The sequence below is a fragment of the Lissotriton vulgaris genome, chromosome 6 (assembly GCF_964263255.1).
Source record: "Lissotriton vulgaris chromosome 6, aLisVul1.2, whole genome shotgun sequence".
Taxonomy (NCBI): Eukaryota; Metazoa; Chordata; class Amphibia; order Caudata; family Salamandridae; genus Lissotriton; species Lissotriton vulgaris.
The window spans coordinates 981938572-981966478 of NC_141694.1; the positions used below are offsets into that span (position 1 = coordinate 981938572).

Genomic DNA, 27907 nt, shown 5'->3' on the forward strand with positions numbered 1-27907 from the left:
TTGTTTTCCTTCATTTCAGATACCTACTGAACATTATTAAATGTTGTATGTATATTTTTGAGCTAATGCTTATTAGACAGCATTTGTAATATCACTTTATCACTGCACCTTTGGAATGGTACACGCAGGGCTGAACTCTGTGGCGTCCTGAAGAAGAGCTTTGGGGAAAGCTTGAAACATGTTGAGCCTCTACTAGAACCCCTGACTCATTGCAAACCAGGCTAACCTAGAGACCCACCCCGTTTTTATGTATCAACTAGGAGCAAAAATAAAAATATTTTTTCCCACTAGTTAGGTATTTTTAAATCACTCCACTCCACATACACCACTGAACTACACATAGTTCCTCACTACAGTGCTCCTTCGTATCCTCGCAAGTCGCAGCACGCCTCAACCTGCAAAGGGTTGGGATGGCCCCTATGATGAAGCATATCACCATGGGGAAACACCGGTGGGTGAGGGGACTCAAGAAAGGACTTTTTTCTTTTGTAGATTACATTCATCACATTGATGATAATGTACCTCTACAGCTAGGTTATTTATCCGTGATCTCTGATTTTTTGTGTCTACTACTAGAATAGGAGGATGAACCTAGCATATCCCTCTACCCCCCTCTTTTTGAATTTGCTAATGAAAGTTGAAAAAGACAGCATAGTCTTGTTAACAAGCATTGGCATAGCGTATAGGTATCACCTTTGTGATCTATTGGCAAAGGTTTCCCCATACAATGCCCACCATGTGCAAGTGTTGTTCATGGCTAAAGTTAAAAAACAAAAAACCCTTTGACTCGGCCACATGCCACATGTGGGCAAAGACAAAATAAGACTAGCACTTTTTTTTCTTTTTAGTTATCAAGCCTTGTTGAATTGGTAACCAAGAAGAAAATAAAACTAGCAAAAGTTTTTTTTAAAGTGGGTGGTGGAAGCAGACGGAATTTGGGGGAGGGTGGGTGAGACAGTTAAAACAATGTAAGGATTGTGGGGGGCTTACGGCGAAACAACACAGGGCATAGTGGTTGGAAATGTTGAAGCAGCACAAGGGAACGTCAAACCGTTTATGGGGGTGGCTGTAAAGTATGCAGACGCAACAGGGGAGGGCAGGTGTAAAAGCAACAAGGGAGGTTTGGGGGAAGCAACATGGAATGCATGGGTGGAGGAAAGTAATGTGCAGAAGCACATGGGCGAGTGTAAGAGAGAGGAGGGCAAAAAAAATCAGTTGGGTAACAGAGCAACATTAAGTGCAAGGGGTGAGACGTACACTAGGAAGACGGCTTGAAAGCAATCGTACTCTACAGAAGTGCTTCATTTTTTTTTTAACATATTTTATTAGTTTCATACATGCATCTAAAGGAAAACAATATCACTTTATCAACATCTGTACTCATATGTCCCTATATCCCCTCAGTACCCCTTCCGAGCTACCAGTGGTGGTGTTTCCACAGGATGTCCAGATGATCTACATATTTCCATATCATATATTTCGTCTCACAAACTGCAATCATAAACAAATCATTCCCAACTCCCTTCAAGCTACCCCCCCCCCTTCTCACCCGTGTGCATCACTGCAGGCCTCATTCCAGTTTCAGTTCCTAGTACAGTTATCATCAGTCATATTTCTCTGTATACCTGTGGATGTGGAAGCCTCCCTCAAACCTCGGTGTCGTGCTCTGAGTCCTCATCAACATGGTAATCCATTAACGCTTGGACCAATGTTTCCCATGCATTTGCGGTGTCCAGTGCCTTATCATTATTAAATCTTCTTGCTTGCTGGTACCTGAACGTACTCTCACTTTGCGCCCATTTTATAAATTCAGCCTGCCACCTCATGCTACTGGGACTGTCATTTCATTTCCAGTGCCTCGTTATCTCTCTTTTTGCCAATATTAACCCCATGTCTATAAATTTACTGGAAATCTTAGTTTTAGGGGTATGAGGGAACCAGTGCAGTACACATGTTGCTAGGTCGAAGGTCAATCGCCTCTCAGTGATGGATCCCAAAGTGTCTCCTACCTCCTCCCAATAGTCCCCTAATTTGGGGCACTCCCATAGCATATGCTCAAGCTCTACCCCTGCTCTCGTACATCTAGGGCAGGCCGCTTCTTCCACTTTGAAATACTTCCTGATCTTGCCCGGTGTTAGGTATGCCCTATGGAGTATGTAGAAATGTATTAATTGAAACCTGGTGTTCCTCGTGCTTTTCCAAGCCCTGCATACTATTTGTTCCCACACTGTCTCCGGTATGGGTTTCCCTATCCCTACTTCCCATTTTAATCTCAAAGTATCCAATGGTGCTAGTCCTTCATTCAACATTCTGGAATACAAACATGTGACCGCCTTAAAAGTCCCGGCCGCCATCATTGTATATTGGCACGCCAGTGTCGTCTTGGGTTCCGCTATTCCTCATTTCCAGTGCATCTTTAAGGCACGGATCAGGGCCATGTGGATCAGGATTTCCCCCCTGGGCAGTTCATACCTTTCTTGTAATGCCTGGTAAGGTATCAATTCCCCGTCCTCATACAAATCTCCAATCACCTGTATCCCCGCTTGTTCCCAGTCCTGAAGAGATGACCAGTCGCCTCCATGGGGTAGCGCAGTCGCCATGCCCAATAGGATTTCAGGAGCATACGGGTGTACTACTCCTGCCTTACGCTGTGATCTATTCCAGCACAATCTCAATGTTTTTTCCTCTATAGAGAGTTCTTTGAGGTCTAGTTTTTGCTGTATAACTATAAAGGATATAACATGGCGCGGTAGCCCCTTTCCCCTCCAATGTTCAGGGCCTCTAATTTCCCTTGCTACTGCCTGTGTCAATATTTGTAGTTGGGCTGCTAGATAGTACCATTCAAAATCTGGTATCTCAAGCACATAGCTGCTGTCCAGGCTCTCTGTGACACTTTGAACTCCTCCTCATCAAAGCATATAAGTGCATCTCCACCAAACCTATTGTAGGAGAGTAGGGTCTGCAATCCTATGATCACCAAGATTTTTTGCTTTTGTTTCACTGGTTTACGACTTTCTCTGGCTGTGGGCCTGCCAATCAGACCCACAGCCTGGCTGTTCTCTTTCTAAATTACGATATGTACCCTAGGTGCATTTACCAATTGGTACTGGGCCACCTTATCAGACCCCGTAACGCAGGGCATAGGTGTACCCAGGGCCGCCAGGGGCTGCAGCATGTATTATGCCACCCCTGGCTGGCCTCCTAAATTTGACACAACTGGCTGCATGACAGCTGGGGCAAAGTCGTGTAATCACCCTTTGCTTTAGGTATAGTAGCTCTATATCTAACCATACAATGGACACCCGAGTTCCTATCAGTCACTCCTATGGCAGGCTTTGACAATCCTGAAGGCAGAGTGCGTGGGCTCGTGTGAACTAGGTTCTGGCCCGAGCCAAGCCGGTTGCAGCTTGCGGAATCAAGACCCAATGGCTGTTCCATGATAACGCGTACCACATCAGTAACTTCGGTGTCGCGTTATCAAGGCATGTCGAGTAAGGTGTCATACGAATCGGGATGCTGCCCCCTCACCAATTCTGGCGACGAGGTTAGCATTCCGCCCTTCTAGAGGGACACGACATGTACGTAACTGTGAACCCCGGTTAAAGTTAACTAAAGCCTCAGCTCCACAAAATGGATGCTGCCACCACAGACACGAGTCTGACCTCCTGCTGCTGGGAGTCCTTCCAGCGAGGAGAGCTTGGACAAAGGGTTTCCTGTCGAGGGCGGTGTTCACACCGTCCCAGACAGGGTTTGTGTATTCTGGGTAGGTAGGGCTTTTGCGAGAAGGTGACTGCGGAGTGGCACCCCGGTGCTCACTACGCATCTGCCGGTCAGAACCAGTTCCAGGGGCGCCAGCCCTGGCCTGGGTAAAGTCCGGCAGGGGGAGAGGGGTGTAACTACCCCCCTTCCTGGTCCCACCCTTAGGGCAGGACCTAGTCATGTACTCACCCCTTTCTTTAGAATAAAGGCCGGAGCGGGGACCCTTCCAAATTAGATCATCTTTGAATCAAGAACTACTTTCTACGAAAGGACACTCAAGACTCTTCTCAAGATTTCTCCCTTGTGACTAAGGAGTAGTCACCCTGCATCAGCGGGCACCATCTAAGAACTCTGCGGTTTGCTGTAAGTCCTTCCTCAAGGAATCCGACGGCCCAGCTCGACGAGAACCGGCTTCCCTGGCACCTCTGACCTCTACCCACGTCATCAGCTCAGCTGTGATCTGTGGGTGCGACGAGACCTCGAGGGACCGGCCATCATCAGAACCTGCACGCTCTTAACCAGCACGACCATCGAAGCAATTCTCTGGTGAGTGCTCTGGGGTCCGAGAAGCCCCGACCCTGAGCCGCTCCAGCACCGAAGTGCAGTCTCCCAGCATCTCCACGATCTGCGTGGGGCCCTTCTGCTCGCTGCTCAGCACGTTGTCTGGTCACTAGCCGCTGGCTTGTGCCCTTCTGTGACGACATCCGACAATCAACACTGCTAGTCTGGTTGCTCCAGACTGGCCCTTGCTTCCATCTTTGCGAGAAGCACCCCGGGCCCTCCTGGTCCACTCAAGACGCCATCTTAGGCCCACCACGTGGCCCTGAGATCTGCCAAGGCTTGTTGCCCCATCCTGGGCCCAGCGACGCCGACAGCATCATCCTTCGTGGGACAGCTCGTACCTCCACCGTGGTCGCCGACAACGCCTCCTGGTCCGTGAGACTGCAGAGCCTAGCGTCGCCCACTCACCTAGTCGAGGTGACGGCCAACCGGTGCCTTCCTGGTACCCTCTGACTACTGGCTAGTAGTACGAACTTGGTCCCCTCTGCTTTCAGGTATCATCAATCTCTGATCCAGGCTTGGATCTCTACGAACTATTCATCACTGGTCGCCGGCCAGCAACTCCTTTTCTTCCGGCTCCTGGCTCGTCAGCGAAGACCCCGACGCCTGTAAGACTTGTGCAGCCGCAGCCCTCGTGGCTAGGTAACTCGGCATTTCGGTGCCTGCATAGCCTCTTTACTCTAGGGTCCCGAGTCCCTCGCTTCCGACTTGCCTTATCGGGTCCGCCCGAGACCTTAAACTTTCCGTGTCCTCGGACACTTGTTTTAATTGTGCACTTGAAGTATTTTCCTAAGAGATTTGGTTTGTGCTTAGTACCCTGTCCTCATAAAGAGTACAGGGCTGTTGTGATTCTTAATAAATATACTGTTTATTTTCATAACACTTGTGTGGTGTCCTTTCACTGGGTGTTCAAGGGGTATGTGATGGTAAAACAGCTGGCTTAACGCGCCCTCTCGAGTCTTTAGCCTTAGACTGCTCGTATCCACGCTACTAGGATAGCTGGTCTATAGGTTGACTTACAACCAAACACCATAAGGGTCGTTGGAACGATACATAGCGGTCGCTAGAATAGCGAACGTTGCATATCGGGCCAACTTCTCACATTGGTGAGCAGCGGTTGGGATTTGAGCTTGCTGTTGTTTTACCACACGTATCCTAAGAATATCTTGTTGAAAGATCACATAAGTACTGTTAGTACATATAACTAAAGCTTAGAATACTCTGAGTTCTACTGAACCAGCTGTTGCAGCTCCTCAAGGCTTAGCACACCTTGGCTGCAACTCTTAGCAAGGGAACAGTAGGTAAACACATAGTGTAGGTAGGTGCATCACTTACACCACACTAGAAACAGTATGTCGGACAAAGGAGGAAACTCTGAGTCGCCCCTTGTGTCAGTTGACCCTCCACAGGTCATCCCTTCGAGATATACTGTGCTGAGCTTCAAGGAGTTAAGACAGGTGTGTCACTCCCGGAAGATCAAGCAGGGGTCTAACCCCACCACGTCCTTTCTGATTGGTCTCTTGGAGACTTATGATGCCAGAAAAGCTGAGATCCTTCCCAGCTCTTCTAATCCAGAAGGAGACATGCCTCCCCTCGAGGGAACCAGAGACGATCCTGACCTCATCCACCTCGCAACTGAGAACGAAGATGTGGAGGATGATGAGGATGAGGATCCCTCTGGGGATGAGGCAGATAAGGGACAGGTAGAAGTCGTTAGACTAAGCAGGTCCAACTTAAGCAAGCATGACAGTGGTACTGGGGGACCCCTGGGGCCACTATCAGGTCAGCTTAACATTGGGAATGGACGAGCCCGATCTCTGTCAAGAGACTCTGGCAGATCCCTTCAAACCAATGGCTCTCACAACTCTTCTCAAAGAGGGATGACGTCCCCTCAGAGGAGAGTGTACGAAGCTAAGGAAAGGGCAGCTAATCTGAGGATTGAAAGGGAAGAACTTGCCCTGGCCAAAGAAAGGCTTGCCTTTGCTAGAGAGCAACAGTTAAGTGGGGTAGTCCCCACTGGTGGCAGCAATGTACCTAGCAATAGGGAAAAGAGTTTCGATACGAAACACCTTGGTAAGATAGTGCCCCCCTTTAAACAAGGGGACGACATCCACAAATGGATTACTGCTTTGGAGAGGGCCTGCACTGTGCAGGGTGTTCCCCAGAGTCAGTGGGCAGCTATCTTGTGGCTCTCCTTTGAAGGAAAAGGAAGAGACAAGCTCCTCACCACAAGGGTAGAGGACGCTAACGATTACCAAGTCTTGAAAAATACACTCGTTGAAGGGTTCGGCCTAACCACTGAGCAGTACAGGGTGCTGTTCAGGGATACCCAGAAAACGCTGTCTCAAGATTGGTCTGACTTTGTCGATTGTGCCACTAAGGCTTTTGAGGGCTGGTTGCTGGGCAGTAAGGTTACTGATTACAAAGGATTGTATAATTTGATGATGAGAGAACAAATTTTAAACAATTGTCAGAACCAGTTGTTGCATCAGCATCTTGTCGACTCGGATCTGACCTCTCCCCAAGAATTGGGAAAGAAGGCAGACAGATGGGTTCGTACAAGAGTTAAACAGAACCAGGGCCAGAATCAAGGTGGTCAGAAGAAAGCAGACCAGAAGGGTAAAGATTCTAAGGGGGAACAAAATGACCAGAAGTCTTCGACAGGTCCCCAACAACCCAAAGAGGGTGGGGGTCAGGCTCCCCAAAAGAAGAAAGAAGGCCAATCCAAAAGATGGTGCCAGTACTGCAAAAGTAAATCTCACTGGTTTAGTGAGTGCACCAAGAAAGGAGGAGGGCAGGCTCCTGCCACTGCAGCCCCTAAGGCACCTGTGCCCCCTAGTACAGCCAGCAGTGGTAGTGCACCTCCCAAGGGTTTAGTAGGGTTAACCCTGGGTTCTGAGGGGCGTGACAACTTAGTTGGCACACTCACTCAGGCTGTCCTTGTCAGTACAGGGGACGTGGACGTGTCCCCTGACGTAAGTCCCAATACTTTGGGCAAATACCGACAGACGCCTTTCATAAATGGTAAGATGGCTCAGGCCTATAGGGACACTTGTGCCAGCGTCACCATGGTGACGCCTAACTTTGTGGACCCTGGACAGATCATGCCAGGTACGGAATTCCTGGTGACCAATGCAAGCAATGTCACTACCAATCACAGTATGGCAATTGTAGCTTTCTCCTGGGGAGGGGTAACTGGCCAAAAGAAGGTTGTAGTTAGTTCAGACCTCCCAGTGGATTGTTTGTTGGGCAATGATTTGGAGTCATCACAATGGTCAGAAGTGGAGCACCGGACTCACATGGAAATGTTAGGCTTGCCAGCACATGTGTTCGCTGTGACCAGGTCACAGGTCAGGAAATGCCCCACTGAACAGGTGCTGGATCCTGGAACAACGGACCAGACACCTCCCAAGAAAAAGAGCGGTAGGGTTAAGGCTGCGCCTTCCCCCTTGCCCCAGGTCGTGGATCAAGTCTCAGAGGAGGCTGACCTACAGGAATTGAGGGAAACTGAGCCTAGGGAGTTCGAACTTGATCAAGTTGAATTCTTGGGTTCAGGGGGACCCTCAAGGGAAGACCTGGGGAAGGACCAGTTAGACTGCCCTTCTCTTGAACCCCTCAGACAGCAGGCTGCTGCTGAGGCTGCTGGGAACGCCACAGGTACCCACAAGGTATACTGGGAAGATGGACTCCTGTACACTGAGTCAAGAGACCCCAAGCCTGGCATGACCAGGAGGCTGATTGTACCCTTGTCTCAGCGTGGTTTCCTACTTACCTTGGCCCACGAGATTCCCTTAGCAGGTCACTTAGGCCAGACGAAAACGTGAGACAGGCTGGTCTCACACTTTCACTGGCCTCATATGAACGAAGATACCAAGGAGTTTTGCCGCTCCTGTGTCACTTGCCAAGCCAGTGGTAAGTCAGGTGGCACGACAAAGGCCCCCCTTATACCAATGCCTGTGGTGGGGGTGCCCTTTGAACGGGTGGGGATCGACATCGTCGGTCCCATGGAACCACCAACAGCATCAGGGCACAAGTTTATACTGGTGGTAGTGGATCATGCCACCAGGTATCCTGAAGCTATTCCCCTTAGGACCACTACAGCACCTGTTGTGGCAAGAGCCCTAGTTGGAGTATTCTCCAGAGTGGGCTTCCCTAAGGAGGTCGTCTCCGACAGAGGTGCAAACTTTATGTCGAGCTACTTAACTGCTATGTGGAAGGAATGTGGTGTCAACTACAAGTTCACTACACCCTATCATCCACAATGCAATGGGCTTGTTGAGAGATTCAACAGGACCCTTAAAGGGATGATTCATGGACTACCTGAAAAGCTTCGGCGTAGATGGGACGTCCTGATCCCCTGCCTTTTATTCGCTTACAGAGAAGTCCCACAGAAGGGGGTTGGCTACAGCCCTTTTGAACTTTTGTACGGGCATCCTGTGAGAGGACCCCTATGTTTGGTGAAGGAAGGATGGGAGAGACCTCTCAAAAAGCCTGCAGCCAACATAGTGGACTATGTGCTTGGCCTCCGCTCGCGGATGGCTGAATACATGGAGAAGGCATCTGAAAACCTTAAGGCCAGCCAAGAACTCCAAAAAGCTTGGCATGACCAAAAGGCTGTCTTGACTGTTTACCAGCCCGGACAGAAGGTGTGGGTGTTGGAGCCAGTGGCCCCAGCAGCACTCAAGGACAAATGGTCCGGGCCCTACACCATCCTGGAGAAAAAGGGAGAGGTCACCTACCTGGTCGACCTGGGAACTCCCCGGAGCCCCCACAGGGTGCTTCATGTCAACAGGCTCAAGGCATATGTCGACAGGAAGGACATGAGTTTGCTCATGGCCCTAGATTAGGGACAGGAGGAGGAGAGTGACCCTCTCCCCGACCTGCTCACTCAGAATCCTGACGATGGATCGGTAGATGGTGTTGTCTTTTGTGGCAGCCTCTCCGAACATCAACAGAGCGACTGTAAACAGGTTCTTCAGTCGTTCAGACATATGTTTTCTCTAACACCCAGTCAGACCGATTGGTGCACCCATGAGGTTGACACTGGTGACAGCTTGCCCGTTAAGAGTAAAATCTACCGGCAGCCTGATCACGTTAGAGACTGCATCAAGAGTGAAGTGCAGAAAATGTTGGAGCTGGGAGTCATTGAACCCTCGGATAGCCCTTGGGCTAGTCCCGTAGTTCTAGTGCCGAAACCTCACACCCCGGGCGGTAAGAAAGAGATGAGGTTCTGCGTAGACTACAGGGGTCTCAATGCAGTCACTAAGACTGACGCCCACCCAATACCAAGGGCAGACGAGCTTATCGATAGATTGGCTTCGGCCAACTACTTAAGTACGTTTGACCTGACAGCTGGGTATTGGCAAATCAGGTTAGCTGAGGACGCCAAGCCTAAAACCGCATTTTCAACCCCTGGTGGGCATTATCAGTTCGTGGTGATGCCCTTTGGTCTGAAAAATGCACCTGCCACCTTCCAAAGGTTGGTGAACCAAGTCCTTACTGGGCTGGATGACTTCTGTGCGGCGTATCTTGACGATATTGCTGTCTTTAGCTCCACCTGGGAGGATCACCTGGTCCACCTGCGGAAAGCGTTAGAGGCTCTGCAAGCAGCAGGCCTCACTATCAAGGCCACCAAGTGCCAGATAGGGCAGACACAGGTTGTATACCTGGGCCACCTTGTAGGTGGAGGCCAGGTTCAGCCACTGGAGAGCAAGATACAGTCAATCAGGGACTGGGCTCCTCCAACCACCCAGACTCAGGTTCGAGCTTTCTTGGGCCTGACTGGTTACTATAGGAAGTTTGTCAGGAACTATGGTTCCATCGTGACACCATTAAATGAACTGACAAGTAAGAAAATGCCAAAAAAGGTTCAGTGGACAGCGAGCTGTCAAAAAGCATTCGATGACCTAAAGCAGGCAATGTGCACGGCGCCTATCCTCAAGAGTCCGGACTACTCCAAACCATTCATTGTCCAAACAGATGCTTCTGAGTTGGGTGTGGGAGCTGTTCTTTCTCAGCTGAATTTTGATGGTCAAGACCAGCCCATTGCTTTTATAAGCAGAAGGCTGACCCCTAGAGAGAAGAATTGGTCAGCTATTGAGAGGGAGGCCTTTGCTGTGGTTTGGGCCCTGAAGAAGCTGAGGCCATACTTGTTTGGCACTCACTTCAAGATTCAGACCGACCATAAGCCCCTCTTATGGCTAAATCAGATGAAGGGTGAAAACCCCAAACTGCTTAGGTGGTCCATTTCCCTACAGGGGATGGACTTTACAGTGGAACATAGACCTGGTACGGATCATGGCAATGCCGATGGGCTCTCCAGATATTTCCACTTAGAACAAGAAGACTCACCTGGTCAAGGTTAGCTTATTGTTCCGACGTTTGGGGGGGGTCATGTAGGAGAGTAGGGTCTGCAATCCTATGATCACCCAGATTTTTTGCTTTTGTTTCACTGGTTTACGACTTTCTCTGGCTGTGGGCCTGCCAATCAGACCCACAGCCTGGCTGTTCTCTTTCTAAATTACGATATGTACCCTAGGTGCATTTACCAATTGGTACTGGGCCACCTTATCAGACCCCGTAACGCAGGGCATAGGTGTACCCAGGGCCGCCAGGGGCTGCAGCATGTATTATGCCACCCCTGGCTGGCCTCCTAAATTTGACACAACTGGCTGCATGACAGCTGGGGCAAAGTCGTGTAATCACCCTTTGCTTTAGGTATAGTAGCTCTATATCTAACCATACAATGGACACCCGAGTTCCTATCAGTCACTCCTATGGCAGGCCTTGACAATCCTGAAGGCAGAGTGCGTGGGCTCGTGTGAACTAGGTTCTGGCCCGAGCCGAGCCGGTTGCAGCTTGCGGAATCAAGACCCAATGGCTGTTCCATGATAACGCGTACCACATCGGTAACTTCGGTGTCGCGTTATCAAGGCATGTCGAGTAAGGTGTCATACGAATCGGGATGCTGCCCCCTCACCAATTCTGGCGACGAGGTTAGCATTCCGCCCTTCTAGAGGGACACGACATGTACGTAACTGTGAACCCCGGTTAAAGTTAACTAAAGCCTCAGCTCCACAAAATGGATGCTGCCACCACAGACACGAGTCTGACCTCCTGCTGCTGGGAGTCCTTCCAGCGAGGAGAGCTTGGACAAAGGGTTTCCTGTCGAGGGCGGTGTTCACACCGTCCCAGACAGGGTTTGTGTATTCTGGGTAGGTAGGGATTTTGCGAGAAGGTGACTGCGGAGTGGCACCCCGGTGCTCACTACGCATCTGCCGGTCAGAACCAGTTCCAGGGGCGCCAGCCCTGGCCTGGGGAAAGTCCGGCAGGGGGAGAGGGGTGTAACTACCCCCCTTCCTGGTCCCACCCTTAGGGCAGGACCTAGTCATGTACCCACCCCTTTCTTTAGAATAAAGGCCGGAGCGGGGACCCTTCCAAATTAGATCATCTTTGAATCAAGAACTACTTTCTACGAAAGGACACTCAAGACTCTTCTCAAGATTTCTCCCTTGTGACTAAGGAGTAGTCACCCTGCATCAGCGGGCACCATCTAAGAACTCTGCGGTTTGCTGTAAGTCCTTCCTCAAGGAATCCGACGGCCCAGCTCGACGAGAACCGGCTTCCCTGGCACCTCTGACCTCTACCCACGTCATCAGCTCAGCTGTGATCTGTGGGTGCGACGAGACCTCGAGGGACCGGCCATCATCAGAACCTGCACGCTCTTAACCAGCACGACCATCGAAGCAATTCTCTGGTGAGTGCTCTGGGGTCCGAGAAGCCCCGACCCTGAGCCGCTCCAGCACCGAAGTGCAGTCTCCCAGCATCTCCACGATCTGCGTGGGGCCCTTCTGCTCGCTGCTCAGCACGTTGTCTGGTCACTAGCCGCTGGCTTGTGCCCTTCTGTGACGACATCCGACAATCAACACTGCTAGTCTGGTTGCTCCAGACTGGCCCTTGCTTCCATCTTTGCGAGAAGCACCCCGGGCCCTCCTGGTCCACTCAAGACGCCATCTTAGGCCCACCACGTGGCCCTGAGATCTGCCAAGGCTTGTTGCCCCATCCTGGGCCCAGCGACGCCGACAGCATCATCCTTCGTGGGACAGCTCGCACCTCCACCGTGGTCGCCGACAACGCCTCCTGGTCCGTGAGACTGCAGAGCCTAGTGTCGCCCACTCACCTAGTCGAGGTGACGGCCAACCGGTGCCTTCCTGGTACCCTCTGACTACTGGCTAGTAGTACGAACTTGGTCCCCTCTGCTTTCAGGTATCATCAATCTCTGATCCAGGCTTGGATCTCTACGAACTATTCATCACTGGTCGCCGGCCAGCAACTCCTTTTCTTCCGGCTCCTGGCTCGTCAGCGAAGACCCCGACGCCTGTAAGACTTGTGCAGCCGCAGCCCTCGTGGCTAGGTAACTCGGCATTTCGGTGCCTGCATAGCCTCTTTACTCTAGGGTCCCGAGTCCCTCGCTTCCGACTTGCCTTATCGGGTCCGCCCGAGACCTTAAACTTTCCGTGTCCTCGGACACTTGTTTTAATTGTGCACTTGAAGTATTTTCCTAAGAGATTTGGTTTGTGCTTAGTACCCTGTCCTCATAAAGAGTACAGGGCTGTTGTGATTCTTAATAAATATACTGTTTATTTTCATAACACTTGTGTGGTGTCCTTTCACTGGGTGTTCAAGGGGTATGTGATGGTAAAACAGCTGGCTTAACGCGCCCTCTCGAGTCTTTAGCCTTAGACTGCTCGTATCCACGCTACTAGGATAGCTGGTCTATAGGTTGACTTACAACCAAACACCATAAGGGTCGTTGGAACGATACATAGCGGTCGCTAGAATAGCGAACGTTGCATATCGGGCCAACTTCTCACACCTATCACCTGCATAAAACTCTTCACTCTTTCAAATATGTCAGCACTGGCCTTTAAAAAATAAAGAGGAACCTGCATACCACTCTTAAGGAAACACGTCCATGACAACTATGGAACCCACTAGACATATGTTCTCGAAACAGATTTTTTATTCATCAACAATTCTTTAATGACTACCCATCGTTAATCATTGTTAGGGGTTACACAGAAAGCATTTCAGAGACCACACTCATCACCATCTGGTATGAAAGTCTCAACTTGGAAAACTTGTTTTCAACGCCGTTCTTATAGACTAGTGTCGACGAGTGTATTGACCATGCTCATCTCAAAACTTCAGCAACAGGATTCAACATCACTATAGCTGCCTCGGTTTCAGATTGCTATGTGTGACATTTTCATAATTTCAGTGTAATTATGAGTGACATTTCAACGACTATGAGTGACACTTTCTCGGGAGCAAAATCAAACAGTGCAGACATGGGAAACGCCCTCTACGCCGGAACCACCGCCAAGCTCCAGAAGAGACTTCAGCGGATCCAGAACGCCTCGGCCAGACTCATCCTCGACATCCCACGTAACAGCCACATCTCCAGACACCTGAGAGACCTGCACTGGCTCCCCGTCAACAAAAGAATCACCTTCCGTCTCCTCACCCACGCACACAAAGCCCTACACGATCAAGGCCCGAGCTACCTCAACAACCGAATCAACTTCTACGCTCCCAAACGCCACCTCCGATCAGCCAGCCACGCCCTCGCCGCCGTCCCACGCATCCGTAGAGCGACAACAGGAGGAAGGTCCTTCTCCTACCTGGCCGCCAAGACCTGGAACTCCCTCCCGACCGACCTGCGCCTGACCCAAGACCACCTCTCCTTCAGGAAGAAGCTCAAGACCTGGCTGTTCGAGCAGTAACGGCACCCCCCCCCCTAAGCGCCTTGAGACCCTATGGGTAAGTAGTGCGCTCTATAAATGTCTTTGATTGATTGATTGATTGAATATCAGAAATTGCACCCATTTGAGCAATGAGAAACTCTAAGAAGATCTTAAAACATCTGCAAAGCTTCAGAAATAAAAGGGCACTACCCTAGTGCCCTGGTATTGGGGCGGGGGGGGGAGTGTTTTGTACTTATTCACTGTGTCTCACCTTGGTCTGTATTTTTCCTTTTTGCATTTTGGTACGGATAAATCACAATGCAAAGAAAATTCAAAGCCAGGGTGAATCACTCATAGCCGACAATGAATATATAGCAATCTCTTGTGCACTGTTTCTCCCACAACAGACATTCGATGAAGTGAGTATATTTTATTGAAGAGCTACACATAATTTCTGGGTACCACTGTTAGATTTATAAACTGATGTTTTAATTCAAACCGGCATGTCAAACGTCCATTGCAAACTAAAAAGATACCCGGGCCTAAAAAAGGTGCACTTGTCCCTACTTATGTAGCACGAACACACCCTCATTAGTCTTCGTTTTTAGCTAGACTACCCTACCTCATATAGCTTTTTAGGAGTTCAATACCTTACAAGCCAGTTAGTAACAGAGAGGCCTCATCAAAAATAACTCTGAGCGATGTTAGCAGGACACAGTCCTGCCAAGTATCACGCATTAGGCGTTAGACTAACGCATTTCAGTGTGGTGCTCCGCATCATCGCATTGAAATGCATTGTCACGCATAATGCCGTAGTTTCAGCTTTCACAGAAAGCACACTACAAACAAAGGCGTGGCAGCTGCTGCCCCCTCCAGTGCCTGCGCTGGCTGCTCCCACAGGCTGCGGGCAGTTCCAGCAGCTGAGCAGGCTCACTTCGCCTCAAAGTAGCAGTCAGTCAGTGCTGCTACAACAATGTATCTATCTGATTTCTGCAGTGCCGCGGGGCTGAGTGACAGTCTCAGACTGGCAGTAGCGCCGCAAGGATGTGACGTCACGTCCTGCTAGCATCGCGCTGAGTTATTTTTGATGAGGCCTCTCTGTTACTAACTGGCTCGTCGTCATCTTGCACAGCCTGACTGTATTGCGAGCCTGGCCACTCGCTCGCACATCACTGTTCGCACCTCAGACCTGTCCTGCCCTTCAGCCACTGGCCCCCACGCTGGGGCCGGACAGGCCCAGGAACTAAATTATTAGCCATGCTGCCCGCCGGCAATTTTATTTCAGAACAGCTCGGTCCGGCTGACTCCCGGAACTAAATTATTGGCCATGCCGCCTACCAGCAATTTTTTTTCAGAGCAGCCCAGGCCGGTCGACTCGAGGGAAATGGGTGAGGGAGAGGGTCCTGCTGCATCATGCGATCATGAGACCGCGGTCCGGTGAGAGGGACGGTCCTCACTGGTACTAGAGAGTCACGCCGGCGCAAAGTATGGGGGCAGAATAAGAACAGAACAAGCAGAGAGGATTGGGGTTGACCGTCAGGAATTGTGCTTCAAGGGATTCTTGGAAGTTTCAGGTAAGGGGAAATTGGTGCATTTTCCAGTAAGGGCATGCACATAAGTGCCACACGTGGTGAAATGCTGTTGCCGAATTTGTGGAAACGGTTGCAGAAGGGTCATCTTCACCAGTACAGTAGTGAGGGCTGTGTCTGGTAGAACCAGTGGTATGTGACTGTGCTGCATCGGGGTTTCACGCACTTTATCCCAAATCGATGTCTGCTTTTGAGATTATGTCACTGTCTGTGCCGCGCCGTAGGGTCACATGGCCATTATAGTGGTTCTGGCGTTTACCTGTGCTAGACTGGGTGGCTTTTGCTTGAAACCACTGCAGACACCTACAGAGGTTCTCTCCAGATGGCGCACTGAGTATCCAACCTTATTTCCAGGTAGGGATGTGAGCTGTATGCGTCTATTGAACCTGCACTTATCTGAAGGTGGGCATTATGTATCCATAGGTGGCGCGTGTGCACCCATCACTCCTTTGGAGGTGAACAGCTGAGCTCTGCACACATTGCCTCTGTATGCATGTTTTTTTCAGATTGACACCTTGCGTATAGAGAACGCTCCTCTGTTGATGGACACTGTATGTCCACAGCACCCTTTATAAAGGGAAAGTGAGGAACATTCTCTTTGTAACGAGTTCCCGGGGACCTTTTGTAATTCATAGGTGGGGACACATTGTACAAATCGAATTTCCAGATGGAATCTTGGACATTGCAGTCATCTGCATAAAAGCATGCTCTGTACACAGCACTTATTCACAGGTGGCACACCATCTGTGCACAGCGCCTCTCTACAGCTAGGGCACCTCTACAGCTAGGGCACCTCTACAGAAGGTGCATCCTGTGTACAGAGCAACTCTCCACAGAACAGAACCTGCACGAGAGGGCTCTAGAAAGGTAGGGCACCATACACAGTTCTTCACTGACTCGGAAAACCTTTCCAAGGTGAAGGAGGGCCAAATATGAAGTATGGGCTATCGAGGTTCCAGGGAGGGGTGAATTGAGAGTGGGTGAACACAAGGAAGTGATGGCAGCTACAATTAGCTGATCAGCAGTGGGGTTCCCCACCCTTTGTGGCACCTACACAGACTGGAAGGAGGCTGGTGGCAGAGAAGAGGCAGACTGGGCATTGCCCAAGAAGAGGAGGTATCCCCATACCAGCGAGGGCACATGAAGGTTGTTCAGACTGGGATAGCATAGGAGGATGGAGATCCATTCTGGGGGTGGGAAGCGCGACAGGCGAGGTATAGAGGTCTAGGCCATTTGTGCAGGCGGGATGGCAATCCTTGATGGTGTGAGTGCAGGCAGGGTTAGTGTTAGTGATGACGCGAGACACTGCCGGCAATGAGTTTCGAAATGTACAAACGTAAAAAGTGATGGCTAAAGAAAAATTGAATTTTGTAAGGTATGGAACTCCTAAAAAGCTATATGGGGTAGGGTAGTCTAGCTCAAGACTAAGACTAATGAGGGTGTGTTTGTGCTACATAAGTAGGGACAAGTGCACATTTGCAGGCCCGGGGGTCTTTTTAGTTTGCAATGGACGTTTGACATGCCTGTTTGAATTAAAACATCTGTTTATATTTATTTATTTATTTATTTTTGTAATTTGTACAGCGCGAACAATTGCCCGTGGGCGTCTCGGCGCTAGAAACTGTGCATGTATTCCCAAGGCTGGGCCGATAACTATTCCTGATCAAACAGCCAGGTCTTTATCTTTCTACGGAAATGCATCAAGGACGAACTGTCTTTGATAGAAGCTGGCAGGGAATTCCATAATCTAGGAGCTGCCACTAGGAATCTAACGGTGGTACCCAGAAATTATGTGTAGCTCTCCAATAAAATATACTCACTTCATCGAATGTCTGTTGTGGGAGAAACAGTGCACAAGAGACCGCTAAATATTTATTGTTGGTTATAAGTGTTTCACCGTGGCTTTGAATTTTCTCTGCATTGTGATGTTTGTTATTATCCGTACCAAAATGCAAAAAGATAAAAAACAGACCAAGGTGAGACACAGTGAATAAGTAGAAAACACTCCCCACCCCCCCCCAAAACCAGGGCACTAGGGTAGTGCCCTTTCATTTCTGAAGCTTTGCAGATGTTTTAAGATCTTCTTAGAGTTTCTCATTGCTCAAATAGATGCAATTTCTGATATTTATATGTTTCCCTTGTCTGCATTATTTGATTTTGCTCGCGAGATAGTGTCACTCATAGTCATTGAAATGTCACTCATAATTACACTGAAATTAGGAAAATGTCACACATAGCAATCTGAAACCTTGGCAGCTATGTTATTATTGACTGGGCTTAGCAGTATTCCTGGACAGGCACCTCATGCACAAACAGTTCTGCTCTAAAAAACTCACTTCTGAGTCGTTGGCTCACTCACACGTCAAGAGCGAGGGAGCTATCAGAAGATGGGGAAGGCAGGATAGACGCACGAACTGTAATTCCATTATTCTGAGATGACAGCACGTGGGCTGTTTGTGTAGGAGGAATTTAGCAGCGTAGTCTTGTAGGGTGCGATATAAATGTGTTCAAACGAATTTTTCTTCGGATAGCAATGCGATTGCGTCTTATGAAGGCGAAAGACGAACATGAAGTCATGTCAGAAATAGGTGAGAAAGATGTGATATAGAAATGAGGTATATGAGTTGACCTCGGTTTAAAGAAAGGATATATTTGGCAGGGATGCCTCTAAAATGTGTTTTCTTTCTTTTGCAGACGTTCCAGCTGCGCAAGATTGGCTGCTCTGTGAGATGGGTGACCCCTGCTTTCCTCCCTCCCTCGCCCATCAGTCACAGCTCTGGACCGCACCATGAGCCTGCCGCCTGCAGGTGGCGGTGCTGCCGAGCCCCGCCTGCATCCCGAGGGCAGCAGCAGCAGAAAACAACGAGCCTCGTCACCGGCGAAGACCAGCCTCGGCAGCAGAGAGGGCCCTTCCCGTAGGCAAGCGACGGCAAGCAGCAGACCCCTGACCATCCCTCGGGGCGGAGGCAAGCAGCAGCAGGCGCTCTCCTCGTCCTCCCGGCACAGCCGCGCTCTCCCAGGCCAGCCGCAGCAAGGAGCAAGTCCGAGGCCGCCCCACACGCAGGGAGCTGTCCAGGGCCGCGGTGGTTCTGAAGCTCAGGGCAGCATCGGGGCAGAGCTGGAGGGGCAGCCTGCACACCCCGACCCGGTGGTGGCCTCCCCTTCTCGGGCGGACCCCCGCCGCCCAGACCCACGGGGGCAGTCTCAAGAGGGACCGGTGGAGGAGGCGAAGGGCGAGGCCGCGGGGAGCGGCGCTTCTCCGAAAGCTTGGAAGCAGCGGGGTAACGCCTGGACGCAGGGAGAGGGGGGCTCGGCGGGGAAAGGGACCCCGCAGCAGCAGGCTGCCGTGGGCGGAGGATACTGGAAGGAGGGATGTCTGCAGTCTGAGCTTATACAGTTCCACCTGAAGAAGGGGCTGGCGGTCGGAGGCATGCTCCCCAAGGGAGCTGGGCCCGAGCCCCCAGAGGGCGCGGCGGCACCCGCCGGGGCCCCGCCGGAAACCTCCAGCCCGAGCCAGCAAGAGCTCCAGCTGCAGGAAGAAGTGGAGAAGCTGCAGGAGGAAAATGACAATCTCAAGGTAAGCGGAGGCAGGGTGAACGGTGGAGGCCGGTAGGGTCACGATGCGATGGATGAAAGGAGCGCGTTCACCCGATAGCCCTATTCCATTTACATGCGCATATTTTTATTAGAATGTGCACCCCGCTTTTGCCACAACGGTTTTTATTCTGCCATATTTGAGAAAAGTGTTAACCTGGCCTATATCATTCCGGCTGTTGTTCAGTACGGTTAAAAAAAAAAAGAAACGCCTATCTTATTTGGGGAAAGAGAAACTCCTGGGAGCTGTAGGGGCTTCAAACGCCGACTGGGTGTGCGACTTGTGAGGCCGCGGCTTTGCGAGCTGCTCTTTTGTCTGTTCATGACTCAGGATTTCATCCCTGGGAAATGATGTCTGCGAAAAAGGGGAGGGGAGGCCTGCAATGCGATGCTGCTCACAAAGGTCAGGCGGTGCTGTGGCTAGCGACTGGGAGGACTTGTCCACTGTCGGTGATGCAACAAGATGTCCCAGCAGTGGGGCCCGTGCTGGTTCAGTAATTCGGTACAGTGGCGCAAGAGGGACATCCCTCAACGCACTGCCTGGTGCCTCTTGCTCTGCGCTTTAGCATTGCTCCTAAATTACAAAATGTCTGACTGATAACTGAGCAAGGGCCTATTTGGCATTGAAAGCTGGTAGCACCAAACATTTGCAATCCAATAGGTCTCGAACTTGCGAGAGTATAAGCTATTGGCATTGTTAATGACAATTCCTTTTATTTATTTGTTCTGATAATTAGCACATAAATAAAGGGCACTGTCATTTGCAGTGCCAATAGCTGAAACTCTTGTAAATGCGAGACCTATTTCATTTCAAAGAAGCGGCCACCATTGTTCCGGGCTACTTGGAAAGTGAAAGCTCACATTGCTCACTGAATGTTGCAGGGAAAGCATGTCGTGCCTGTAGTAGGAGACACATTAAAGAAAACAGTGCTTGCAGACTAAAAAAGAAATACAGTGTAACAACAGAAGTAAAAGACCAGTGTTCATGGAAGGTTACAAATGAAGACAAGGCAGTACTAAAGAGGGACTAACAATCCTATTAAAGAAATAGATACCAGCATTTACGAAGGACAGTGACACAGGCCAATGAAAAATATGGGAGGAGAGTGGGCCGTGCTTCAACTCCATATTTAAATACAGCATGCCTCGCAGAGCAGCACGTGTGCTTCCCAGGCTCGACCTAAAATGGTGGATATGACTAATAAAGGTATCCTTTGAGAGATTTTGTGTATTTTTTTAAATCTGAAGAATGTTATATGCATCAATTACAGTATGGACAATTGATAGAGTTGTAAACAAGTACCTCAAATGTTTCTCCGCAACTTTCTCTGCAACTGTGTTTCACATTAATTTTTCCCTCGAACTTCAGTGTGAAATTGAAGAGATGAGGACTGAAATGGACGAGATGAGGGACAGTTTTTTCGAGGAAGACGCCTGCCAGCTACAAGAGATGCGTCATGATCTGGAGAGAGCAAACAAGAACTGCCGGATCCTTCAGTACCGCCTGCGGAAGGCAGAGCGCAAGAGGCTGCGCTACGCCCAGACAGGGGAGATCGACGGCGAGCTGCTCAGGAGCATCGAGCAGGACCTCAAGGTAAGAAGGCCCCCACTTGAGCTGACAAGGCTGTATACATGGATTGTGATCAGTGTACATGGATTGTGATCTTTGTAACAAGAATGACGCCACTTGCTTGTAGCTTGTATGAAGATCTTTTACAATTACTGTTGCTTTGTCATGTTCATGAACCTCAGCAGGATGAAAGGCTGTAGCAACTCACTGAGCTTTCAACCTGCCACTTTCATGTTTCTCATATATCTCAGCACTACACAGACTATCCCCTGATATATACTTTCAGCCACAAAAAATGGAGATGCCTGTAAGAGGGTTTAGAAAGAAATAGCAGGGAGAACAGTAGGGAGTAAGGAAGAGTGAAAATGGTGAAGGATAAAAGATAAGTAGTTAAGAGAAACAAAAATACAAGAGAAAGACAGCCATGAATGTTACACAGCAAACAAAGATGAGCATTTATTTGCAAAGGCAACTGGTGTAGCTTTAATGTATTAACACATGCAAACACAGACATGTAACTATGTTCAGACTATTCATGCTTTGTCACTGTGTAACCTGCTACATGTCACTACTCATCTGAGAAATAAACAACAGGGCACAGATGTGAAACAAACACGGAGCAAGTGGTGTTCAGAAGTGTCTACATGGGTATGAGACTTCCACAAACACAACCATCCATATTTGAACATTACGCTCCCTGTGCCAAGTTAGCAATCTGTCCAGCTGCAAAACAAGATCTTCTGGTTAATAGTGTAACAACGATCCCTACAGGAGGTTATACTCCTAACAGTCAGTATAATTTTAATTTAACACTGGATTCTCTGGTTCTGAGACCAATGACTTACAGACTACTCTGTAGGCTGAGGTAAAGCAAGGCCCACAGGTGGACAGTACAGCAGAGTCCGACTTAGTGCCCTTACTCATCCACAGTGGTGATAATCGTATCAGTGATGACTCGCAGTACATTGACCACAAACCATTTCGCCAGAAGTCGTTAAGTCCAAATGTCTTAAGCACTTCTCCATCTTCGGTGCCTTGCACCTTGTGCAGAAAGACTGCTGGGACTATAATGGCAGTTCCACAACATTCAGAATACCGGAATTAGAAACCTAACCATAGGAAAAACAGGGATTCCACTGAAAATGTACGAAAAACCCAATTTCCAGAAAACAACTTATTTTCTAGAGTCTGCTCACCCACTAGGGTTACCCCTAGTGGCATGCTTCATCATTGGGGTCCTCTCAATCCGCTGCAGATTGAGGCGTGCTGCGACTAGCAAACTACGTAGGAGCACTTTGTTTTTGGAAAATGTGTGTTGTGCAGTGATGTTGAGTGGGAAAAGTAGATTAAAAATACCTTGCTAGTGAGCTAATATTTTATTCCTGCTCCTAGTCGGTATGTTTTAAAATCAGGGGTTAATACTAGGGAAAGACCTAAATGTAATGAGTATGGAGTCTCTAGTACTGGGTCGACATGTTTCGAGCTTTCCCCTAAAGTTCTTCTTCAGGACCACACAAGGGCCAGCCCCATGCATAACACTCCTAAAGATCCTGTGAATAGGAAACAATGGGGTGCACACCTAATGTGTGTTCACCTGATACTTAATACATACAGTTATACACTGACACGCTGTATCTGTAGGAAATAAGGCAAAAGAAAAATTTAAAAAGCCTGCCTATCAGCCAAGCTGGCAGGCCTTATATATATGCGTCGTCGTATCTCGATCAATGTACTCCTCTATAGTGGGTCTACTTAACAGCTATTTTGTGTGATCATCTGTGGTGGAAGAAATCAATCACACATGATGTCTTTGTGAAGAAAAGTGGTTACGTACAAATTGCAGTCGTGAAAAAAAACACCACGTGACATACAACATATAACAAAAAAATAGTATTGCATATTAATGACACATACTTTTGTTTAGGCAGAAATATGCCTCATGATCCGCAGGGGTAGAGGGGCTTGTAGTCACACAATACAAATGGTAATGGGGACATAGAGATGATTATTAGAGTTTCCTGAATGTAAAAGAGATAGGAACCAGGGAGAAAATTCCTTGTGCCTTAGCTTATCGTGGAAGGAAAATAGAAACCTTATTATTTTCTTCGAAAATTGAGAAATAAGGTCAGAACGGTTCTGACCCGACATACTTCATCATAGCACTCCTCTTGGAATATGACCTGATGGCACCTTTGGAGACTGCATCTTACTGCGTCTGTCTCCCGGTGGCCATTAAATAGACCCGGAACAGCTTAGTCATGCTTACTTAAAAAACTAAACCGCGTCTCTCACAAAATGGCCGCTGTGGCTAATACCCATCCAGTTACCCCCTATTTTTATACTATACCCAAGATACACAAGTCATTAGAAGACCCGCCTGGACGACCTATTGATTCCGGCATAGGGTCCATACTAGAACCACTCGCAAAATTTGTGGACACCTTTTTAGGCACCTTGATACAAGGAACATGCACGTACCTAAAAGACACCAAGGCAGTACTTGGTCTCCTTCAAGACCTACAATTTGACTCAACAACTAGCATCCTTATTGGTTTGGATGTGGTGATCCTTTATGCCAGCCTACCCCACGAGGAGACCCTGGACATCATTGAAGAGGTCCTCTATGAAGAAGAATGGACCTTTCTTACACCAAGACATCTGGTATTAGAGTGCTGCAAGTGGGCCCTGATGGAAAACTTATTCAGTTTTGAAGATATCCTTTTCCGACAACAGCATGGGACCAGTATGGACAGTACTTTTACCCCAAGTGTGTCGGGATTATACATGCATAAACCTTGAAAAGCACAAAATCCTGTCAGATGAGTCCAACGCCAATGAGGTAATCGAGTGTCTGAACCACCAGGACCCTTTCCTAAAGTTCACACATATCACGAGTAGATCCCAACTGGTATTTCTGGACCTTAACATCTATGCTTTTGATGGGTTACTAAAGACAACCACACACGTAAAACCCACTGCAAAAAACTATTTACTCCTATATGACAGCTTCCAACCAAAACAGTTTTTCAGACTTAGGAGAAACTTCTCTGGGTCTAAGGACTTCAAAGCACAAGCCAAAGGGCTAGCTGAGAAACTTCTCACAAGGAAATACCCCAAAAAACTGATATCCAAAGCCAAAAAGAGAGCTGAAAACAACAACTGAGAGGTGCTCCTGGAGACATATCAAAAAGAAATCACTGAGAAATAAAAAAGACCTATATGCATCACAACCTTCAACATAGCGTCCGGCCGTGTTGCAAAAATAATCAAGAAACAGTGGCGCACCCTTAACAGTGGGAAACAGAACATCCCCACACTCATGTTCTCTTACAGAAAAGGAAAGAACCTAAGAGACATCTTGGTACACACCAGCCCCAAACCAGAAACGATTAGACCCAACAAGTACTGAGTACCCTACCGATGGGCCACCATCCTTACAGGAACTGCAGTGTGTGTCACTTGACCTTCACTACAAAAAAGTAACTTTTAACAACAAGATGAGTTGGGAGTTACACAAATTCACTAATTGCGATACCACAGGGGTTGTGTACTTGATCACATGCACATGTAACCTACATTATGTGGGTATGACCACCAGAAAGGTCAGCACCAGGATAGGAGAACACAGCTGCAACATCAGGTGCCACCGGGTCACCACAAAAATGGTGTCACATTTCAATGAGGTGAAACATACCCCTAACGATATACACTGGGTAGTGTTGGAACACCTGAAACACATTGCCAATCTAGAAAAAAGATTGCTAGAGAAAGAGCAGCGGTGGGTGTATAATTTGCACCCGGACACTGAAGGATTGAATGAGGATATCCTGTGGGGGCAGTTCGCTAAATGAATCAGGAATACACCTTCTGCCAGACTTAGTAGATTGTTTGAGAACACCACTCTTCTCACAATGTAACAGAAGTAAAGGTCATACTGCATGTGATACTCACACTAACATGAATCGTAACGCCAATAAACACATGGGTACCACTTCATCTAGAATGCCCAATTACCCAGGAAGGCCACATCACCATTCCACTAGCAGCAGCTCTTTTGTGAACTGCGGACTGCCTGACGATGGCATTCAGAGTCAAACTGACAACTACGAGTCTACTATTCCATACTTGATATCTTACATTAACCAGTAATCAGGCATTATGAGTGACTTCCACCTAACAAGACATGAGGTTTAGTCATTACATGATGTACGTACAAGCTATTCTGAGAAGAGCGCAGTCCAGCTGTTAAGTCTAAGAGGTCTTGCGCATCATTCTGGTGTACAGCATTATCCAGGAATCTGGCATTTTTCTGACTTCCCCTAACACGACGTGAGGTTGAGTAATTTCATAATGCACATACAAGCTATTCTGAAAACAGATGAACTGTTATGGCCAAGGGTCTTGCGCATCAATCAGATGTACCTTTCCACTCGTAACATAATCACTACTCTACATCATTTTTGAGTGTCTATATTTATCCCCTTTATACATTTATCCCCATGCTAGTTTTATTTCATTTTTAGCCTTTTGTCCACAATACCCGACAATTAGGTCTTTTGCCGAAGATGGCCCGCTCCATTGTCAGTCACTTTTGAACACACTGGCACCCCTCAACATCTTTAATGATCCTCCCCTGTTCTCATACCGCAGGGGAAAAACCTCTCTGACCATCCGGTACATGCTATCACGTGGCCACAAAATGACACCAGTGCAGGATCTGTTTGCAGTTTATGGGGCCTTCCGCCACTCTTGGGACATTAGAAATGCCAGAAATTTGCTGCATGCTCCACCACATTGAACTACAAATGCCAGAAATTAGCTGCATGCTCCACCACATTGAACACCAAATGTTTTGAACATAATGGAATGAAACATGACCTCAAATCATTCACAAACTGCAGATCCAGGAATGTAATTTATGCAATCCGCTGCCCCTGTGACCTATTATACATAGGACAAACCACTCAGATGGTCAAAGACCGCATCTCACAACATCGGAGTCGCATCAGGTGTGAGGTGCTGACCACACCCCTGGCTGCACACTTCAAAGACAATAACCATTCTGAAACTGAATTTACTTGGATGGTGATTGACCAACCAGCCTTACCAATCAGAGGTGGGAACATCCAGAGACTACTGACTCGTTGTGAGTGCCGCTGGATTTCCCGATGTAACACTATTGAGCGCGGCCTCAACACTCTGGATGAATGGAATACCACCCTCACATAGATACTCCAGTCTCTCACATCAGATTTTCATATATATATATTTCTGTACATTGACCCAACCGTATTTTCACCTCCGGCTTATATCACTCAGCCAGATTGATCACCATTGTCCTTGAACACTGCCATATTTGGCCACACTACACCAACATATGCCAAAACCGTTTCCACATTTCACCCAGACACAATGTACCTTATTTTTATATTCGGCATATGAATCTGTGGCCATAACTAATTTCCTTTGTGAATACTTCACTTGTTTGGAGCAACTAATATTTCTGTACAATGTGGTTTATTGATTTATTCTGCTTATGTATGTATGACCTATACAATAATTTCCAATGTGAATATTCATCTGGATCAGTGGCTTCAATCCACTTGCATCTCTATAGGGGTTGCGCTCTCCTAGTCTTTCTTCTTTCCCCCTCCTTTCTCATACAACACGCGCTCTAGTTGTTCATAAAGCAGGCCCCGCCCACGTGACCGTGCCAGTGCACTTTTAGTTCCGGGCCACCTCGACACTTCCACACAGCCTGACTAATCCTGGCGCAAGATTGATTCTGCCTCCGTTGCAGTCGAGCTCCAGAATTCAAGTAAGTGCCTCCGCATGGTCCACGCTCTTCACTCCCAGCCGCCCGTATCATACAGGTCCGCTTGCCCCCGAACCCGCCCCATCACCCCGCAAATTAGTACCCGGCCGGAGCAGAGACGCCCTTTGAGGCATACTCCCTCGGAGCCGTCACTCTCGAGGTTTCTGACCTATGGGTCCAAGGTTGCCTCACGCGTTGCCCTTCCGCGTCCCTTCCCACTACGGCATTCGCTGTCTCGCCTATTTTCTCCCCACAGGACACACACCATGATGTCCTCATTCCCTGCCCCCGCCGCCCGATCCACTCATACCGGCATGCCCCCGATCCCAGATCATCACCCCTCCACTTACCGCCTAGTCTGGGTAGCGACCTTTTAATTTAAATTTCCCCCCCAAGCCCATTGTCCCGATACCTCCCCTTCACAGGGCCCCACAAGCCCCTTACTCTCACTGCGTCCCCTTCCATGCGGCACCCTTTGATCCACTCCTTCCGACACCCTACTCGCCCCGCACCATGCATGTCTTGTTCCCTCTCCTCCCCCACACAGTAGACAGCGTTGTGCATACTCCCTGACCCGAGGCCCCACCAGGGTTGATCTCCAACACTACCGGCCCCCCAATGATTCATTGTGTCACAGACCACTGATCAGACCTTCGCTTTCTCTCTCCTTTTAGATCCATTGCGGGTATCCTGGAACTGCCAGTTACCCCCTTCTCATACTTACCTTGGACATTTCTTGCCCCTTTGGATACAGCCCGGTTCTGATCCATGAGTGAGTCTACTTACCCAGTAATTTCGCTCTCTGAGCATACTCACTCTTCTGCCTTTACCCAGTCACGCGGTAATTTTTAATCGCGCGCCCCTTTCAGTCTTGGACCTTGGTAGTGCCACCTCTTTCCTTTTCTGTCTTCTTCAGGTCCATTGTAATAGACCTTTGTACATTCGCTTTTTCCTTTTTCCCCAGCACTGTTTCCGTAATTATGTAAATGTCAGTAACCAAGTCCTGATGCTGGCCTAACTTTTTTACTGGCCAGAAACGCCGTCAACTTCCACAGCGGAATTCCTGGCGCTTCTCTATTGTGGATACCCTGTCCTATTTCTTGTATTTATAAAACATTAATTGTTGGGGTATCTCAAACTGTGTAAAGACCTTTTTAAGTTCACTTACTGTTTGCTTTGCGCCCACCACGATCGCTCTATATACCCACTCAGGTGTCACCTGTGTCGGCACCAGAATTTCACGAGCACTGACACACTGTATATTGTTGGTTAC

General features: G+C 48.7%; 1 protein-coding gene across 1 annotated transcript in view; it reads left to right on the forward strand.

Moving 5' to 3' along the window:
- The window catches only part of MTCL3 (MTCL family member 3), a 162538-nt gene that overhangs the window by 13624 nt on the left and 121007 nt on the right, over positions 1–27907 (forward strand). Inside the window, exons 2-3 of the mRNA XM_086927014.1 lie at positions 18350–19232; positions 20619–20843. Coding sequence (XP_086783140.1) covers positions 18444–19232; positions 20619–20843 — 1014 coding nt within the window. The 5' untranslated portion in view covers positions 18350–18443. The remainder of the gene's footprint in view (positions 1–18349; positions 19233–20618; positions 20844–27907) is intronic.